Raw genomic sequence first — 20,188 nt, 5'->3', positions numbered from 1 at the left:
TCATTAAATTAAAATGTCATGGAGATTTGATTTGGGAAAGTTTTGTTCCCCGGAAAAATGTGTTTACTGGGGAATTATGATCTACTGTTCAATCATGCTCTACGATTGATCGAAGAAGTTTACTAAGGGTTGCTGGAGATACCAAGTCCTGCACAGACTATTGATACCTTTAACTACAACTACTGTTGATTCTACTATTCTGTGATTCAAAAAATCGCAAATCCTCGTGTGGTTACAGCGTAAAAAGCAATAGACGGCTTGGGTCTTGCTGAGATGCTAAATATGCTCCACGCCCGAGCCACCTCGTGAGGCGCGTAGAAATACAACAACATCGCGTAGTTGGTTGGATCAGCTGAGAGTCGTCTCTTATAAGCTACTAAAAAGCATCCGAACAATCAATGCACTCTTGGCCGGTGGATGACATCCGTTCCGATGGCAATCTACGAGCGCGTTCTAGACTATTTTGCACTATTTTGATATTAATATCTCGACTAAGTTGTTGCAAAAGGCCACCATTAAAAAAAAATTAATTATTGTTAAATGATGTGGCTTGTCTTCAAACTTCGAACTCTGACAGCGGCATCAAGTTGAGGACACAACTTTAAGTTGGTGTTTAATACGGCTATGTCCGTTCGGACAATAGTAAACAAACATTGTTCAATGAAAATGTTCAGTAAGCTTTGAGATTTAATATGCTTAGCGTCCCGTCAAGCTGGTTCTTGTTTTTGGAACGGTTGGACTACGTATTTGAATGTCCATTTATAGATGACTCGCTGCTAATCAACTATTAAAGCATTTCCATAAGAAAATCGATCGCAAATCGATTGACGACCGAAAGCCTATGCGTATTTATATCCCAAGATCAGCGGAAAACTCAAGCCACCTGTCGGGCACCACGCTACCTGTGAAGCAAACTGTGCTTAAGATTCAACGCTAGACTCTTCCTTAATTCGGTCGTAAAATGGAAAAAACTCGCTCGCGCACCCGAGAGGAAATCGAAGGCGAATTAATATGAATTCACAGATCGAAAAAAGCGCACGTCCGCCCTTACGCCTCCATCCATTCGTTTCACACACACAAAACCTAAGATCAATCAACTTTATTCATTTCCAACCCAGTTCCCGGCGACGGAACCGTCGATTGGAAGAAATGAAATACGATGAAAGCCAATCAACTACCCACGCAAAAGTAAAGAACCACAACGTGTGTGTGTGTGTGTGTGTGTGTGACCACCAGGTGAAGCTCCGGAAAAATCGTGATCCGGAAAAACCGTGGCGCAAATTTTCTCACCACCATCACCATCCCGTGCTCCGTGCGCACCGCAAACCGTCGTGTCGGAGCAGCGGTTTTTTTTAGGTCTCCGTAGGTTCAACAACTTCATAAAACAGCACACCCACCCACATCCGGCGGGACGTGTGTGTGTGTGGGGCGGTGTTCAGTCGAGGAAGGGGAAGTTTTATGATTCTAATTAATTGGGGAAAATCGATCCAAACCTGGTTCGCACGGAGCGAGAGCTTAAATGATCGATGACCAATGATTGGTAATATTTAATGAGGTCTATAAATACGGAGCCAGCCGCTATGGTATATGCTCGATTTCTACCAGGTATTACAACCAGGATGGCGTCCCGAATGAGGGTCACCGATGTCACTATTTAGAACAGGATTGTGTTTTGCGTAAGGAATTTTGTCCTTCGTTTTGTGGCGGCCGCTGCCAACCCTGTGCGCTTGTTAAGGTGGCCTCAGTCTTAGGACTTAACCGTTCCATTACTTCACGCCTCTTATCAATCTATTTTTGGCGGTACCCTTGTTTGGACATCTGCACCTAACTATCACTATGAGGTCACGCACACACACACACACACTGACAGCATACTTTCGGGGGACTAAAGTCCCCGGATTCAATCCCCCATGAGGACAGCGCGGCGTCCCTGTCGGCAACTCTGGCCGTCGGTAGTTTGCCCGACGCGGAAAATGCCTTTCCGCTTCACGAGCGGCGTCATTTTGAACAATGCCTGGACCGGTCCGCCTGTGTGTGTGAGTTTGGTGTGCTTTTGGGAAATTGGGAACGTGCGTTGTGTTCCAGCACCGGTTCCGTCCCTTTTGCGCGCAACGCAACGCCATGAATAATGGATGCCGTCGGGTGGCCTCTAGTAGTCCGCGGTCCGACTCCGCGCGCACACTACTAGCTTTAAGGTTTTCGGGGTCGATGGGCTTTATTATGCATACATTCATATTCACTCACGTGTACGGGAGGGACCAAAAATAAAACACAACATCAGCAACCTTCATACTCCCCGAGAAACTCCCGTCCGTCCGTCCGTTCGCGTGTGTGTGAGGGTGGAACCGAGTATACAACGGCACTCAGACTCGACCCGTAGTGGATCGGAATATTTAAACTTCGAGAAGATTGAGGCCATCGCAATACTATATGATGGGCTCCATGCATCAAACCACTCCGCTGATACCTTTGTGTATGGGTGAATATTTGTCAAACAGTTGGCGTCAGACTCCGGACTCCATCTGAACCGGAATGCCGAATATCGTATCGATTGCCAGTACCCAACCGGAAACAGAACGGAGACCCGCAATCGAGATGTAAATGATGTCAAGTAGTTGCCCACCGCAATTAACACATTAGTGGGACTGTAGATTACCGGAACCAACCGGGCGTCCATTACTAGCCAGGGGACTGATCCGGGGATGGAGATAAAATATTTATAGCATCCCGTCGTAGATGTTCCGAAGCCAATGGTCAAAGGACCCGACCAACACACGGTCTACGGTCATAACATGACCTTGACTGCATGAATAATCCACGAACCCGTATCGAGTGTAACCACAAACCAATCCAATCGGATGAGCCCCAAGAACCCGAGTGACTTCGTTAAAATCAGAACTCCACTTATCGACAGTAACTAGCACATCGGCGTGTCTTACCTTGTGCATCGGGGTGCCCCAGAAGTCGTTGAGGAACACGTTCTTGATCGACGAGTGTGGCCGCAGGTCGCGGTTCTCCTTGATCGCGCTGATGTCGTCGAAGACGAAGCCACAGTTGAGGCTGTTGTGGTAGCACAGCACGCACACCAGGGCGATCAGCGCCCCGTACAGGTGGTACGAGGCCATTTCCGCGAGGCGTTGAGATCCTAGCAGCCGTTAGGATCACCGGTCCGTGCAAGGCATCCGCGAGGCAGACGAGGCTGCTGCTGCTGCTACCAACGCCACTCACGGTCTGTACACTCGTGGCAGCACTCTGGAAATAGACAAGAGAACAGAAAAGATAAGATGCGATTAGAGCGTGCAGATTGTGCGTTGTCGCAGACGGAGCAGATCAGAAGCAATCGGACCATTCCCGATCAGCTAGAACAACCTTCTCAATGTTTTTACTGCTGGTTAACCCCTTGGTCGTGCAAGAGAAGCCAATGCACCCGCAACGAGTGACGAGTTTGGTGTGAATTTCAGTCCGACGTCATCATCGACCCCTTTTTCTTCGAAAATGAACAAGGACAACGACATACAGCGACAGCCCCAATCTATATTTTACGCCCCATCTTCGGAATCCACACACACCATCCTGTATAAGGTAAGTCAATCCAGAAATTGAAAAAACAAAGTGTTCCACCTTTGCTTCCATCTGAGCAGGTTTCTCTGAAGAGGCAGAGTCGGCGTCCTTCGACCGCCGTCGTATTATGATTTCACCATACGATGAAGTTCGGAACAGGATTATTATTCCGCTAAGTGGGAAGCGCCCGAAGACACTCTGTAAAGAACTTTCAATCTCAACTTTCCAGCGCCAAACAGATGGCCATAAAAGGAAGGCCACATTTCTGGTTCTCTGTCCCTGACCCTCTTAGTAGGCTGGTTGCTCTCTTTTGCTTTAGCCAAGTTCGTGCGGGGTAATCTGCGTGCTAAGACAATCCGCTAACCGGGACCTTTTAGGTTTTTTGTTTGGTTAGCACGAAGGACGTCTTCCCGGGTCATCCATCCATCCATCTAAAGACCGACAGAGGTCCAAAGCCTTTTTTCGCAGCATTGCAACGAAGTGACCTTCGCTGACTCTAACCACCTGCCAATCTTAGGTTACGGGAGACGGCTTTTGGGTGGCGATGGGTGCTCCGCTTCCTGGGAAGGTGTTCCTCAAGATTGCGGCCGCCACATTCAACCGCAGCGGGGAGCTCAACTACCTGTGACGTGTGGTACTTGTTTCGCCTTCTTGCGCCCTTAAAGGCACACGGGTGGCGGGTATGTTTGCGTATGCTGGCGCCGCTCTTCTGCGTTCGCCCTCTGCAGAGTGTTTACCGTGTCAGTGGTGTGGCGACTGGCTTTTTCTTCCTCGACGCCACGGCGAAAGGCTAATACCGTGTACACCGTTCATCCGCAAAGCAGAACCGCCTGGCAAACTCACCCCTGACACACACGCATTATTCATGGCACTTGAGATATTCGACCTCGGCTCAACACTGCCCGGCACTAGAGTGGCAGGACCCACCAGACCGGGCGAAGACGCACTTCATGACGCCATGGAACGGCAGCAAATCGTGTCAAGATTTGTTTCAGAAGAGCCACCACCAGCAGCAGTAGCAGCAGCAGCCGCAGTATGGTGCATGACCTAAAAGGGCCCCAAGTGACGCTTTAGCTCCGTCAAATGGGTGGCCTGAGTGCTGCACACTTTTGATTTATAAACAAGCTTCACTTTGTTTTTTTCGAATGAGAAATTTTACTTTAACTATGAGTATATACGGGAAAAGCTTTCACACGTCACATAAACGGCATAACACAGTTTAGTATTGTAGAAACCAACGTGTAAGTAATAAACACCACAAAAAATCGTAAAAAATTCCAAAGACCAAGAAACAAATTAACAGATTAAACTCAAATTGTTCCAATAGAAGATTAAACAAAACAAAAGACCAAAAAACATAACAATCAAACAGCTACAAACACAGAAAAACAGTAAAACAAAAGATAAATTTAACACACAATAATTGGCAAACTCAGCAATTTAACCAAAATTCAACAATACATGATAAGCAACGAAATCACGTGAAAGGCCGGGAATGGCGTAGCTTGTAATTGGAACCGGTACACGCGCAAAAGGCAGTCACCAGTTCCATTCTCCGAAAGCGAACAAAGTGAAGCTATAAGTAATGAATTATATTTATCTTTCCAAACGAACATTCCACGCCCAATTGAAGTTGCTCGTGCTGCGCAACGATGGTGCTTCAGCCAGTTCGTGAAGGAATCGCGTGAAGAATGTTTCTCTTTAATCTTCAATTCCTTGCGTCACGATGTTGGGGAGACGGCGCTTGACAACGCCCAACTTGAGTCGCCCAACGCGGAAACAAAGGGAACATGTTGCGCGGATCGGAGCAGGAAAAATGAAAACAAATATTTCCTTGTTCCCAGGATAATCCCTTTAATAATCCAATTGCGTAGGCCGGCGGTCGGCGCTCCGGGTCCGGGATCTTATCCGCGATTTCGAGGTTATGAATTATGTTCGAAGGAGACGAAGTCGCCACACCCGGGCCCATCCTTTCCCGGGCCCAAAATGGGTCACGGAACCGGAACGAAAGGTTCGACTTCTCGCCCCGCGCTAAAGGCCATGTGGATGGCTTTGACAACTTACGAACACTTTCGAAGGGCCGGGAAGAAATTCCGGTGACTCCCCACAAAACCTCCCACCCTCCTGCGCCCGATGCGTGTGAAATTTTTCCAGCACCGCACCGCCGAGAGGAAAAAGAGAATCGCATCGCAAGGATAAGTCCAACCCTCGGGTTGGACCGAAAAATTTCCTCGAAGGAGAAGAAGACCACGTTCGCTGCCCGTTTTCCGGGGGGTGGCGGGTGGGGAGGAAAATGTTGCTTTGCCACCCATCTACCGGTGGTCGTTTTTTTTTTTGGGTCCCGACTCCGGGGAAAATCCATATTTCGCCCGTTGTTATCGCGCGGAGATCGAAAATTTTTGGGCCACTTCTTGCGCGGGCGCCGGAGGAATTATCCAAAATTATCATCCCATTAAACGTGCCCCGTGCTCGGGAAGTAACCGGGACGACACGACGGGCCCGGACATGAGCTTTTCGTCACGACTTTCTACCATTAGAGGCGCAAGTGAAAAGCCCAAACAAAAGCACGCATAATAGGTTGGAAATTTATCGGCGATCGTAAATTCGTCCTCGACCCCAACTCGGGACCAGATCGGTCCACAATTTCACCATCGAAACGTCGTCGGGGCGTCCACTGTCCCGCGTTCAACGGTTGGCAAGGATAATGTTCAAACCATAGTGAAATCGCCGAGCCGAAAACATGGCGCACGGCACCCTTTTTGGAGGATCCCGAAGCTATATTCTTTCAAAAGTCGCGCAAAAGCCTTTTCATACACCCGCCCGAGAGAGAGTGGTCGGAAAAGCGTTTTAACTCAAGGTCGGTGGCTGGTGGCAGTTGCGGCCACACGAAAAAAAAAAATGATGGGCGGCAAAAAAACGACCACCACCGGAAGTCGACAGCTGAGCGCCCGCGCCCAGCAGCGTTCGGCGTTTTATTTTCTCGTTTAACTTCCAAATTTAGGCGTCACTCGGAGTGTGAGTGTCGCCGTGTAAAACGAAGTGCTCGGTGGGAAAAAAATGCGAAAAGCGTACCGCGGAAACACTGGACGCCACGGGGCGGTGTGGTGCCTGGCCCGGATGCCTGGAAAGTGAAAGAAAACCAGGGGACGGCCAGCCAACCAGCCCGGGCCGGCAGCGCTGCCAACGGCATTTAAAATGAATGGCATCGGGGAAAGCAAAGATGAAATTTAGCACCGCGATGTCGTGCTGAATTTTAAGTGCTTTCAATAGCCGGGTTCGGTTCCGGTCCCGACGTCCCACGGACATTTTCACATTTGGATCGCGCGCAGCAACAGGACACGACGACGACGACGACCTCTACGAAACGGGAAGCCAGAAAGGTCCAGAAAAAAAAATTGGGCAGCAACGCCAAACATGGCGGTGTCCCAGACGGTGGGACCACGAGTGTGGACGGTAATTTTCACCACCAAACCCACCAACGCCGCCGAACGGAAAATTTACGGTTGGAAGCCACCAGAGGTCGCTGTAGGACGGCATCACAAATCGCGTCGAGAGAACCGCTCGATTGGGCACGACCCAGCCCATGGGGAAAAGAAAGGAGAAGCCCCTGGCGACACCCTAGTTCCCTTCGGCCCCGCCCGTTCTGCTGTCTAATTTTTGGCCTACGTCGAAAGTCCAACGTAACGCGGAGAACGAGAATGGAGAACAAAACAAGCCCAACGTTGACAAAATGTCATAAAGCCCGGCCAAGCCCAGTGGTCGCGACGCCATGTTCCTGGGACCGGAAATGGGGGGGGAGAGGGGAGAAAAGCCGAGCAAGAGCAGCGCGCGAGTGCCACCAAACCCTGAAGTGGTGGAGTCCATTTTCCACGCACAAGATGAATCTTCTCCGTATTGAGCGCGCGCCTCGAAAGACCGACGAGAGACCGGAAACCGAGACAAGCGACAAAAAATGCCGGACACACACACACACACACAGCCACAGTGTGGACAGATTGAGCATAAACAGCGGTGGGAGCGGGCACCAAGTACACGAACGGCGGGTGGTACTGGCCAGAAAAAAGAGCATCTTGGGTTTCTCGTCCAAAGTGCTGGCTGGCTGGAGGAACTGGTTACGACAGATTTGCGCTCCACCGGAACGAAAATTGGTTTATGACCCAGCCGCTCGACGACCGACCGGGGGTCGACGCCACCACCGGTTTCGAGTGCCTCGGTCGGGCCCGAATTCACCCCCGTAAAAAAAACCCCGAGCCGGTGTCGGTTGAGCGAAGAAATGTTCATTTCTTTTTATAACGCCACTAAATTGCACGTGGCACGCCGGCATCCCGGAGAAGCCAGCAGACCACTGGCTGGCGTCTCGAAACGGAACACCATTTCCAAAAGGCAACCGAAAAAAAGGAACGCACGGCGCACTCGGTTCGAAATTGGACCTCACCGAACCCCCTCGAACCGGCCGAAGAGACGGTGTAGAGACCCGAACAAAGTCTTGATAGTTGTGTCCTACAACGGGACGCTGGTGTTGTGTATTGGAGGCTCACAGCACACAACTGTTTCTATTGTGGCAATTTCTCTCTCTCTGGGGACTGTTCTCTCTCTAAGATTGTTTTACGATTTCTAGCGAACTTGCCCCCGTCATATAAGAGGTCTGTCTGAGGTCAACTATTTTTGAGATTTTTTAGTTTCCACGGGATACGTATTCGATTTTCGATTTTGTTTCTGGCGTTACGTTACTACTCATGTCACTCACTTATGGTGACAAGTTCGGCCATTTTGAGTAATCAGTCAATTTTTGACAGCTGTTTTGCTTGGACGTGTTTTAGCTCATCGTTGATTTTTGTCTACTCCAAGTTATGGATGACAAAGAATTTGTATCAAATTTCGTGTGAAAATCCAAATTAAGTGCACCGGATACACTCCGAATGTTGACTGTGGCTTATGGTGAAGCTATGTTGGCCCAAAGCAGCGTTTATGGGTGGTTCAAAATGTTGTCAGAGGGCCGAGGAGGTGTGTTCTTCGATTGCAGGGTCGTGGTCCATCATAAGTTGTTGCCAAAGGATAGAACGGTCAATAAAGAATATTTCCTGCAAGTTATGCGCAATTCGCCCGAAGAAATCCGCCACAAACGGCCGGATTTACGGGAAAACAAAAATTGGCTTTACGCCTCTGCTCACACATCATTGTTTCTTCGCGAAGTTTTGACGAAAACAACACACTAATGATGCCAAAGCCACCCTATTCCCCAGATATGGCCCCCTGTGACTTTTTCTTGCTCCGGAAACTGAAGGCGCCCATAAAAAGAACGATGCTACGCTACGATTTAGGAGATACAGATGAGGGAGCTGAACAAGATCACAAAAAAGATTTTTTGAAGTGCTTCGAGGATTGAAAAAAACATGCTGGCACAAATGTATAAAATCTTATGGAGATTAGTTTAAAGAGGATAAAGCAGATATTCATGAATAAACCAATATTTTTTGAAAAAAAACACTAAATTACCGATCTTTTTTGAACACCCCTCGTATGTCCATTAAGGGCAATATTATTGAACAGGTGTTCGAATAATTGAATTGATTTCGATTGAGTGTACAGAGGAACTGAGCAAATGATTGGCATTAGCCCTAGGGTGAAGACGTACTATGTATTGTACACGCTTGCCGCTGTGAGGTAACAAACGAATTGAATTTCATTACTGTTGAGTAGTATGATTATGTCTCGAACCATTCGAAGGTCGTCCTGTGTTTGTGGTAGTTAATGGATTCGTACATGTTTGATGGGGATTTCTTTATAACATGTGTTGTCGAACGCTAATGACGAGTTCTTTACCGTTTCTGGCTTCCAGCGCCTGATCCTAACCTCATCAGATAAATGAATCGCTAAAGCAGGATTTTGTCCAAAATGGGAATGGACTAACATTCTAATATTTGATAGAAACAATCGAGAAAAAACCATACAACGCCGGGCATGACACCAAGGCGTGCGGTGCCATGAAATTGAGCCTCCGAGGAAGACTCTCGGCAGTTTCGACTCTCCCCCGTTCATACACGACTCTCATATACGTCCTGGGAAATTATGAATAATCCCCAGTATAATGCAGTGCAGGCCCGAGACTGAAGGCACCGGGGAGCACGTGCTAGAGCGCAACAACGAGCGGCACGAAAATGCCAAAGAAAAATCAACTAAATTTCCCATCACCAGCCGTGCCGTGGCGACACACGGACGGAAAGCCGGCGAACGCTGGCTGGCGAACTAAAGTTCAGCTCATATACGCTGACTCTCCCGGAACCTGACTTAAAGCTCTGCCCGTCATGCGACATAAATCCCACCGTGTGGCGGACCGGGAAACACGTGCCCAAACAAGCACACGAGCAAACACACAGACACAGAAGGGGGCTAGGAGAATGTCACACCGTCCGTGGAGATCCTTCGGCATCATAAACACATACGCGCGGGCCGCACTCGCTAACACCGGGGGTATTGAATTAATTTTCTCGCACATCGTTTCGCGGACTTTGCGACTTATTAGCCCCGAATCCCGGAACATACCGGCCCGGCCCGGGAAGGAGCGACCGAAACAAGAAGCCCGTGCCGTGCCGAGAAAGCGGGACCACCCTCCGAAGGCTGCCGCGTTATTGGTTTGGGTGTTTGCCTGGAAAACCCGTGGCGCATCCGGACTGGGTCAACGAAGGCAACTCTCGACGGGGAGATGCCTCGGCGCGTCAAAACCACACAGAGACAGACCAAAGTCACGTCAACACTCTCCGTTGCTTCAAGCTAGCCTTCAAACGCACGTGGGAACACACCGGAAGAAGGAAAAGCCTCACCGTCGGCCGTGTTCATTAGTTTCGTGTGTAACGCTCACGGCCCGGTGTCAGCAGCAGAGTAGGTGTGGCGACGAGAAGACGAGTTCTGGAAGATGGCGAAAGGACGAAAAGTTATTCCCCGACGCCCGCACGGAGGAAAACGGTGCCCTAGTAAACGAGGTACGCAAAAGTTTTCTACCTCCCACCAGCGGACGCGACGGACGTCTTGGGCTGGTGGTCTTGGACTTTCGCAGGACTTGGGGAGGCGATGTGTGGCGCGCTGGGGACTGCCGGGAATCGACTGCCAAGGCCTTGGCGAATCGATAATGGGGATTCGTGCATCATTCGGTATTAATTTGCCGATTCGGAGAAGTAACCATCATCGCAGGAGCAATGACGCACGAACCGGATCGACAGCCGGTGGGGAGTTTGTTATAATCCCATGGGATCAGCGGCATGGCCACGCAACACCGATTGCATAATTTCGGGCGCATGAGACTGTGCTTCGTTTAAAGAGCTTCGCAGTTACTCTTTCAGGCAATCAAATCTATCGTCCTTTAAATCGACCTGACAGTGACCGACCGAGTGACCTTTGAAGAGTCACTCAATCATTCACAACGACAACACCACCGTGTTTATCTCAAACATGTGTAAAGTAGATTAAAACCACACACACGAGACCCGGGACGCGATGTTTTGGACTCCACTCCGACACTCCGGCCCCCTTTTAGTAATATCGCTAATGGACCCTTCGCAAAACGGGTTTCGGCTAAACGGGCGGTGGTCGTTAAACGAAATGCAATCAGCAACCAGCAACCAGCAACCAGCAGCAGCATGATTGATCGAACCCGGGCACGGTATGATTGAATCCATTTGATTAATGCAACCGCCACCGCCGCCGCCGGCATAAAACGGCACAAACTCTCGCTGGCCCCAAAGCGGGCCGCCCATGTTTCGGATCGGAAACCGTGTCCTTTTTGTGTCTTGCAACAAACATTCGATTCGCCCCGCGTTATTCGACCGATCAATACGATCCGCTCACCGATTGACGGGTTCATTGTTTAAATCAAGCCTCCGCCGGTGCCGGAAAACGAAGCACAGTACAGCACAGCTACATGGACGGATGTTTGTGGCTCTCCAGGAAGTAACCTAAAATATTTTCTACCGTTGGAGTTTGCTATTAAAGGGGTTCGATCGTTCCAGATAACCCGTTCTGTTCTGTCAGTCAGTCTTCCGTCTGATAATTTTGTTAATTGTTAGGTTAATGGTTGATCGCTTGTTGATAGCGAACTATGCTTCGCTCAATTGAGTGTTACAGATCGAGCGATAAATGATGGCCAGTGACACAGATTTCTTCTTTAGCCTGAACAGATCAAGCAAATTCGATTTGATAACCAGGTTCAATCTGAAAAATTGCCCACAGGAATTGTTGAAAAAGCACAATAGCTCAATTTTTAGTACATCGAGTTCTCCTGTTCCTTGTGACCAGCAAAGTTACCTTTGTCGCTTTGAGCACGATAAATTTGTGAGCTCAACACGTAACGGTGTGGCTTTCGTTCCAAACGACGCGTCCGCAATTAAAGAGGCAACTTTTGCCTTAATCGACTGAGCAGTGGCACGGAAGCAGGACATGAAAAATGAAGATGATCTATTTTTAAAGAGCTCATCCATTATTTAAACTCACCTCCACGGTTCCGTGGCGTGGCCCATGTCGAAACGACATTAACTATCGTTTCATTGCCGCCCAACATCTCTTCAGCCAACGACAACGGCCAATTTAGAGTCGCCCCCTTCGCTTTGCCCGGTGGTCAACCGGGTGCCGGAAAAAGGTGCCGGGTGCCGGGTCCTGTGGAGTCCTCGTAGGAGGCGTCCTTTTTCTGTTCGAACCCCTTTCGGCCAGACCAGGGTGTCGTGCCGGCATCCCATCAGAGTTCTATTGTTATTTTTCAGTTACACGAAAGTTATATTAAATTTTCTCACCCACCATCAATGTCTTCCCGAACCCAGCTCCGGGCGGAGTCGGTGGTCGGGAACCCAACCCAACTCGGCCCTTCAATTGCGAATGGGGTCGGTACACCGGGGGCCTCTCATTGTAAACAGCTGCCGAAAGACAAACGATGCCAAAGTCAACTTTTGCTCAATATTCCTGTGTGTTGCCATTGTTGCTGCTGCGGCTGCTTTCTGATACGCTCATCGCAATCGCTCCCGAACACACTCAGCCAACCGCACAAAACACACACAAAGCACACACACACCCACACACACACACACACGGTCGTGTGCCGGTGTTTTCGCCGGGAAAACTCGCCTTGCTCGCTTACAAGCCCGCCGTCGCCATCGTCGTAACAACTGCTCTGGCCCCCTTAGGCTATTGGTTGTGTGAAAGTTTGTTCACTTTATTAGGTTGTTCGAAAAGTTACTCAGGGCTGCTCGTGGTGACTGCACAAGCACCCGTTATTTTTACGGTGAAGCAAAACCAACAGCGACTCTCAATTTGATAGCTTCGAATGCTTTTTCCAACAAAAACAACGATGGCCACCGCGCCTAGAAGCCCTCCGGGGGGGCCGTTGAACGTCAACGCGTTGCTTTCTTCGCCGAAACCACAAACAAAGTTTTCCCAATTGAAGATTGGCACCACAGCGAAGAATGTAACAGCAAAAAAAAAAAACAACAACAAGCGTAACAGCAGCTGTGTAATGGCCTCCTGTTGCAAGTTCGCTGCAAGTTCGGGTTCGCGCCACCGGTGGGACCGGTATTTCGTGCGAAACGCGAGCAAATCTCTTCGCGTGGACCGAAAAGTCCGCGTCCCCGGGCGACAAGTCGCGTGCTTTAACTAAGGTTCGTGCCGTAACACAAAGAATGGCGAAACGAATGAAACCAAATCGAATCAAACTGCACTTTCGGTATCGGACTCTGGCTGTACGGGGACACGAACGGGATGCTCTGGGTGTGCGATTAGATTGTGGTCCAGCAAAGTTTGGCGGGGCGGTTGGAAACAACAACAAACTCACCAGCGCCCATCAGCGACCTCAACATCAACGTCCGGATCAACAAATTGGGCTTTGGCGAGGCACTAAGTCTCACTTTATAAAAAATGCACGATTCAACACGATTTCAAAACAGGCACAATGGTGTAAAAGGTGCAGTAGTATTAAATCTGGTGTAGTACCTCAGCTCACATTCATCCTTACCAATCCGGAGCTCCAGTTGGTATGAATGGCTTATTTATTTATTTTTATTACACTAACAAAGCCTGTTGTAAGCTGACAAGTCTGTTGGCGAACTGCTAAATGGCGAAACGAAGACAAGAAGCAGGAAACTCACAAGGACATCACAGCACTGATGAATAGAAATGTTGTAATCAATAAGCGAGGAACACAAGTTTCAAGTCCGGCATATAGACAATAAAGGATGCAGCTTGAGAACAGCTGTCACGCCTAAATCGCGATTCACGTCAACTCGCGAACGAACCAATGCCGTATGGAAACAAGACAGGAACATCAATTCTTAGTATAAGAGATGATATTACGTGATGATAATGAGATACGATCAAATCAGAAGACATATTAGCCACTGTATATAACTCAGGCCAAATCCTTTGAAAATGGCAGGACACTCCAACGGTTACCAATTCAAAGCCCATATCATCTTTTCTTGTGAATAAAATTATTTAAAAAATGTAACAAGTTAAGAATTTTACTCTCAGCTAGTCGCTTGTTTGACCGGCCAGGAACTGAGCAATTTTGAAGGACTCAAAAAAAACCCAACCTCAAAAGTGCACTCCACCGATTTCAGAACCAAAGTCACTGTCAACTGTATCCCATTTATCGTTGAAACACCGATGTCAATGTTTCGGTATGAAGACTTACGAACGAGGAATCATTGGCCAAAAAACAGTAATTTGGCACTCATTCTTTGGCACTCAAACTTGCAGATCATTGAATGCGAATGCTTCCCAATCGCACGTCAAATTCGCCAGCCAATTTCCTGCCACTAAGTCGCCTATCGCTGTCGTTTTTCGACCACCTAATAATGGTTGCAGTACATACAGCGGTCACAGATTTACACTAAATGCCTTTACAGCTAACAACACGGCTGGAAGGCGACACTTGAAATCGACCTCGCGAATTCGCGTCGATCGAGAAACCAAGAAGAGGCACTACCAACTTCACAACAGCAGCAACAGTAAATGATACGGCAAAACTAGACACCGAACCTTGCACCGGACAAACACAAAAAACCAACACCCAAACAACCAAATCCATTAGCCCGCCGATTTGCGCGTCGCGGAGGTGGTAAATAAAGTACCCCCGAGACACGTGCCCACCGCGTCGCGTACCACGTGGAATCGGTTCGAGGTCGAAAGAAGTGGTCTCGAATCGACTCGGCATCACGACGTCGTCGGCGTCGTCGTCGCCTTTACCACATCTTTGATCTTACCGCATCCAAAAACGTAGCAGGAAAATTTCGGGCCCGCGCGACCGAGAATTTCCTTTCATCTTTCGGCGCCCCTCCACGCCAACCGAAGCCGGGCTTACACACGGGCGAACGCGAGGTGTTTCCCGGGGCCCGGCCCTCGACCGAGGTCTCCGAAACGCCACGACGGCGATGAACTCGACGATTTTACACTTAAAGATTCGCTCCCCCGTCACACAGAGGGGTGATGCTGAGGGGGCCGAGCGGGCGGTTTCGAAATAAAATTCACAAACTCCCAACCCCGCGAAGACACCACACGAGAGAGAGAGAGGAATCCTTGAGCCAAAAGGCAACCGGCAGCAAGAAGTTCGGCGAAAGAATTGAAAACATTCGGCGCATGAATTTGCTTTAAAATGTAACGGGAAGCATTAGCGCAGGGGCGGTGGTGGCAGCGGATCGAGCGAGCCGCGGAATTCGAGCAGAAGTAATCGAATTACTCTCGTTCACCAAGCCCAACATCGAGACCTCGTGTCTAATGTCTAACCCATTCGGTGCGGCCTCTCCCGGGAAGTTCGGGACGACCAGGACCGCCAGAATGAAATGCGCGATTCAATGTGAACTATTTTGAACCGGGCTGCCTTCCCTTAGCTGACTGTACCTGCGCCCTAGCAGGAGCATGAAATGCGTAATAAACGTACTAAGCGAACGCTAAGCAAATTTTTGTCTGTTTTTGAAGTGAAAGATCAACACACACTCTTGCGTTCGATTCTGAGCTCAACCCGAAAAACGAAAATCAACCAAAAATGTTAAATATTATTTTATGCTCGACATTACGGAATGGAACTGGCCGCAAATGTTCGTGCTACCATCATGTTGGGTGGGTTTTGACGTAGAACCACTGTTCCCTCTAGCCGTAGGACCCGAGTTCACCGTCGAAGCGATCGGTGCGAAACAACGAACGAACCGCCCACCATCGATCACTCCAAAGTGAAGGTTTGCCTTTTTCATCAGACGATGGAACCACAAAAACTGTCAAATAAATACTCGCACCCAAAAAAGTGAGCGACTCGACCAATTCACTGTTCGGCCCAGGGCTAACGTATGGTTTCCGTTCCTGTTCGCCTGTGGCCAACTCCGGCATGCCTAAGCCTTTTCCAAACGCTTTGTTTCCTTTCACCTGCCATTTTTTGTAACCATCCTTTTCCTGTCGTCGTGTGCTTGTTCACTTCTACGCTACTGGCTGTCGTATGGCGTCACTCTCATTACTATGCCTTTAATTGGCCATTCTTTAAATCCTGTCCATGGACCAACACTGGCAGGAGGAACTGAAACCAAACAACACATTTTAATCAGTCAGTCAGCCACTCAGGCATGGCACAATCCGCAACCACATCCTACCTACAAGGCTCGGGAAAGCTTGGCTGCCCGAACGTTCGAACCGAGCTTCAATCAATGAAATGGATTCCTCTAATCGGGCGTCGGGCTGGCGCAAATGGCGTCGAAAATTTTGATCACCGCAGCCACAAATCGCGGGTCGCGAAAGGGCAACTGGCCCCATGGTCGAACATGGTCCGAGCACCGCGCGCTCGTCCTGGTCCGCCCCCCCCCCCTAATGGTCTCCATAAATCCTATCTAATTAAGACACTCGCAGCAGCCGCAGCAGGCGGCAACGGCAGCTGCAAAACCGCAACTACGCCCACCGCCCAGCCTGGTGAAATATTTATTGCAGTAATAAGTCCTATCAGTCGCCGTAAATCGTCAGTCCCGGCCCCCGTCCTACCGGTGCCCGACAGGATATCGGATAAATTCGATTAATTATTCCATCGACACCGGCCGGGTACCAGACCGGGGCACAGATTGACCGATGGGCCGAAAAAGGATGAGCTGTCCCGCTGTCCCGGCCGCGGTCGGCCGGGACGACTAACTTTCGGCTAACCCCCGGGCAGCAAACACTCGTCATTCGGCTTCGGCCGACGATGAAGAGTTCGGAAAAATTTAATTCATTTGGAACGCCCTACCAATCCCATCGCGTCGTCCCGGAAGGACATCGGCATCGTCAACGAGTGGGAAAAGGGAACCAACGGGCTGCCATATGGTGGCATTCTAAGGCTGAACCGAAGGCGCAAACACTCACATAAAACCAATTTAATTTCACCATCCGTTAGGCACACGTACAGCCCGGCCACACACACACAAACCGACAGCAGTCGCTAGTGGGGGTCGAAGGAAGGACGGTTAAAGTCCAACACCCTAACCCACTGTCCTGCGATACGGGTCGAGAGGATTCCCCCGGGGGGCCTCCCTCGCCACCCAGGATGAGTTGCAGTCCAGTGCGCCCCGGGAAAAAGAGGGGCGGGGGTGGGGGGTCTACAAGGCGCAAGTTTGAGGTTAGAAAATGGGTTGACAAATTTTCACTGGACACCGTGTGATTACTTACAGAAACACCACCAACCACGCGCTCACTCTCTCGTGCTCGCTTTCTCGTTTCCGACTCGTCACTCCGGATTCCGGTCACTCTCTTCTGGTTCCGGCTCTCGCTCTCTTCGCTCACGCCGTTGGCCTATTGTTGTAAACTTCGCGAAAAGCACTTCCAAGGAAAGGAAATCACAATCAACACTCTTCTTGACCTAGCAATAACAGCTTCGTACGTAGGGCGGGTAACGGAACCACGTAACACTCCGGCCAAACGGATCTTCTTCGAGAAGCCCCCGCCCGCGCCCACAATAATAATGCACACGTACACGAACACCACGAACACACACGCACACACAGACACGGATACACACACGCGCCGCGCACACGTGGGGCTATGCACTAACACACACACACACAGAGACTTAGGGCTACTAAAGCTAGGACAAGCGCCTGGAATCGAAACTAGCACGAAACACACCAGGATCCTGGAGGAGGACCAAGCGGCGCTACGCAGGGTACCGGGACGAGCTACGGAATGCGCTCTCTAGCACTGGGTTTCATCTACAGGACTCGCACGGGGGCAGGAACCCGATCTGCCCGAGCTCGAAGTGACGGCGATCTGGTAAGGAAACAGATTACACATTAGTTTTGACGGTTGGTGAAGCAAAAAGGCTCCGTCAAAGGCTCCAATCGAAGACGGGTGGTGGCGGTTCCGTTTACTAGTCTCGTCCTGTGCGGGCTCGTCCTTTGTGCAACACGATGATGAAACACTTTAAGAGCGATGCAACACAGTCACTTTGCGACTCGCCTGGAAAACGTGTCACGCGATACGCCAGCCAGCGCTTTTGCTCACGCTCACCGCTCACATTGCTCACAGCGCGTTCTCACTTCTCACCGCCTCTCGCGGATGACCGAAATGTCAAATCGAAACCAAAACCCGGAGAGCAACGATGGATGCGCTGATGATGCAAATGCAAATTGGGCCAAAATCTGACCCCAGAATCAGCGCCTTTAAGGTCGAGCCGATTTTGTGCCCAATTAGGCACAACGTACGTACGCAGTAAGTGGAAAAAGCGGATTATGAACCGATTCTATGAGCGAATTTGGTGCAGCACGCAGGTACCAGCGGGGCGGGTAGTGTCAAAACACATCGCTAAAATGCAGAAGGTCAACGCGAAAAAGGCACCCAACGGGGACAATTCGCGACCACAAGGCACAATCCAACTTCCGGACGGAAAGCGTTACAAATTACGGATGCTTTTCGCCGATGGCCAATGACCGTTCCTTCATCCGGCAACCAAACGAAATGCTCTGTCTCGCTCTAAACAAAGTTTGTTTTGACATTTCCCACACACACACGGCACTCCCCACTTTGAACCACTTGTTCTCGGATTGGTGTCGGTCGCGAACAATAACAAGTTCGCTTCCGCACGGATGACGCTCTGCGGGCCTGCTGCGGCCCTTGCGGTGCCAAGGTTGGTCACGTTCCAGCGCCACAACTTTCACCTAACGCGACCAAGAAGTTGGCCAAGCCACAGTTTCCACCTTTCTGCACCGAACTCGCCAACAGGCCACTTCGATCGGGGGCAGCAGGTGCGAATGTCACGACTTGCTTGCTGTTTTGTCCGGTGCTTCGCAATTCACAATTCGATTACACTCACCGGGTGGCCACGCAATTCAATTATCGACTCGCGCCCGGATCTCGAGCAAACTTCTTATTGGAATCTCGCGAACGAACGCCGTTCCCGTTCTGTCACTACACCAGCTGTCAGACTAACGTCACCCACGGTCGATAACTCACGAATCGCGACACGAGGATGTTGCACTACAGCGGCGTGCGCTAAACTTTTGCCGCGCAACAACGATGACAGGGCGCGACATCCGCGAAGCCCGCAGTGCGAGCTTTAAAATTCGCAAAAAGGATGTGCCTTGTTCCTTTTTGGGGAGGTCCTTGTCGCAGCGCACTCTCCGTGGGCGCGCTCAGAACTCCACGCTTGGCGATTCCGGGACTTCTGTTCGCGAGTAAAGTAACCGACAGACTGAAGCGCTCGGTATCACATGACCGATGTTTTTGTGCACGAAGCCCACACGACCGTTCGGGAAAAAAGGACACGTTCGTCCTGCGCACGCGTTCTGCGGCCGCCCATGCTGTCAGTTGGCCGGCACGCCGACAGCTGTTGCATGTGAATGGTGTCCGATACTAGCGGCGGAGAAATAACTACGAATGGTCGGTGTAATTGAATGATATGCGTAGTTTCTGTACGAGATTCAAATTGCTGGGTGAAACAAATTCGACATTCTACTTTTTCGGCGGCTGAACTAATGTCAGCAAGGAGAATATGACGTTTTAGTAGCCATTTCCTTATTGATGATTCAATAGGGGTTTAATATCAGCAACGGACATACTTTTCTTTAGCCCTTTAAGGGACTGTAAGAAGCCACTGGATCACTGCGATCGGTTAGAACTCTGAGCCAATCTTGAGAACGTATAGGTGGATCGTTCAGACATGTTCTTTCGTTCATAGAAGCACATAGACCTCATATGGAAACGGAATTAGCAAACTAATGGGAGTTATTAAAGCTACGGTAGCTGCAAAGCTGAGGGAGAGATTAACAATCCCCGTTCTTGTGGACGTATCATTTGTAGGTCATTTATAGTTCAAATTAGTTCAAATTACAGAATTTAAAAGTCCAACTAATATTCATAGGAAAAATTAAATCAAATCATTAATCGCGATTCATTCTCTCTCTCTCCCTATGATTCCGTTTTCTTCATCTCTAGAACGCTGTCTCCCTCTAAAGTGTCGTCGTAAACCGGACCAACTGACAGCATTTCCCCAGGGGACGACACGAAGCCGACCGCGGCCGGATCTGCGCCTTCGCAAAGGGTTTCCCCTACATCCGCCGAAGCCGGTCATTCCTAGCGCTCGGATTGCCCTTTCGACTATGCGAGGGGTCACCGTGCGAAGGCAAAGACCCTCCACAGAAGTCAGACG

At 49.8% G+C, this 20,188-nt stretch overlaps 1 protein-coding gene across 1 annotated transcript in view; it reads right to left on the bottom strand.

The window, feature by feature from the left end:
* Positions 1–3,125, bottom strand: part of LOC128278632 (protein O-mannosyl-transferase Tmtc3) — a 130,833-nt gene extending 127,708 nt beyond the window's left edge. The window contains exon 1 of the mRNA XM_053017364.1: positions 2,940–3,125. Within this exon, the coding sequence (XP_052873324.1) occupies positions 2,940–3,125 (186 nt within the window). The remainder of the gene's footprint in view (positions 1–2,939) is intronic.
* Between the last annotated feature and the right edge of the window lie 17,063 nt (positions 3,126–20,188).

This window comes from Anopheles cruzii, chromosome 2, assembly GCF_943734635.1.
Source record: "Anopheles cruzii chromosome 2, idAnoCruzAS_RS32_06, whole genome shotgun sequence".
In the NCBI taxonomy this organism is placed as follows: domain Eukaryota; kingdom Metazoa; phylum Arthropoda; class Insecta; order Diptera; family Culicidae; genus Anopheles; species Anopheles cruzii.
The sequence above is the reverse complement of the archived record's forward strand: the minus strand, read 5'-3'. Positions and strand labels throughout refer to the sequence as shown.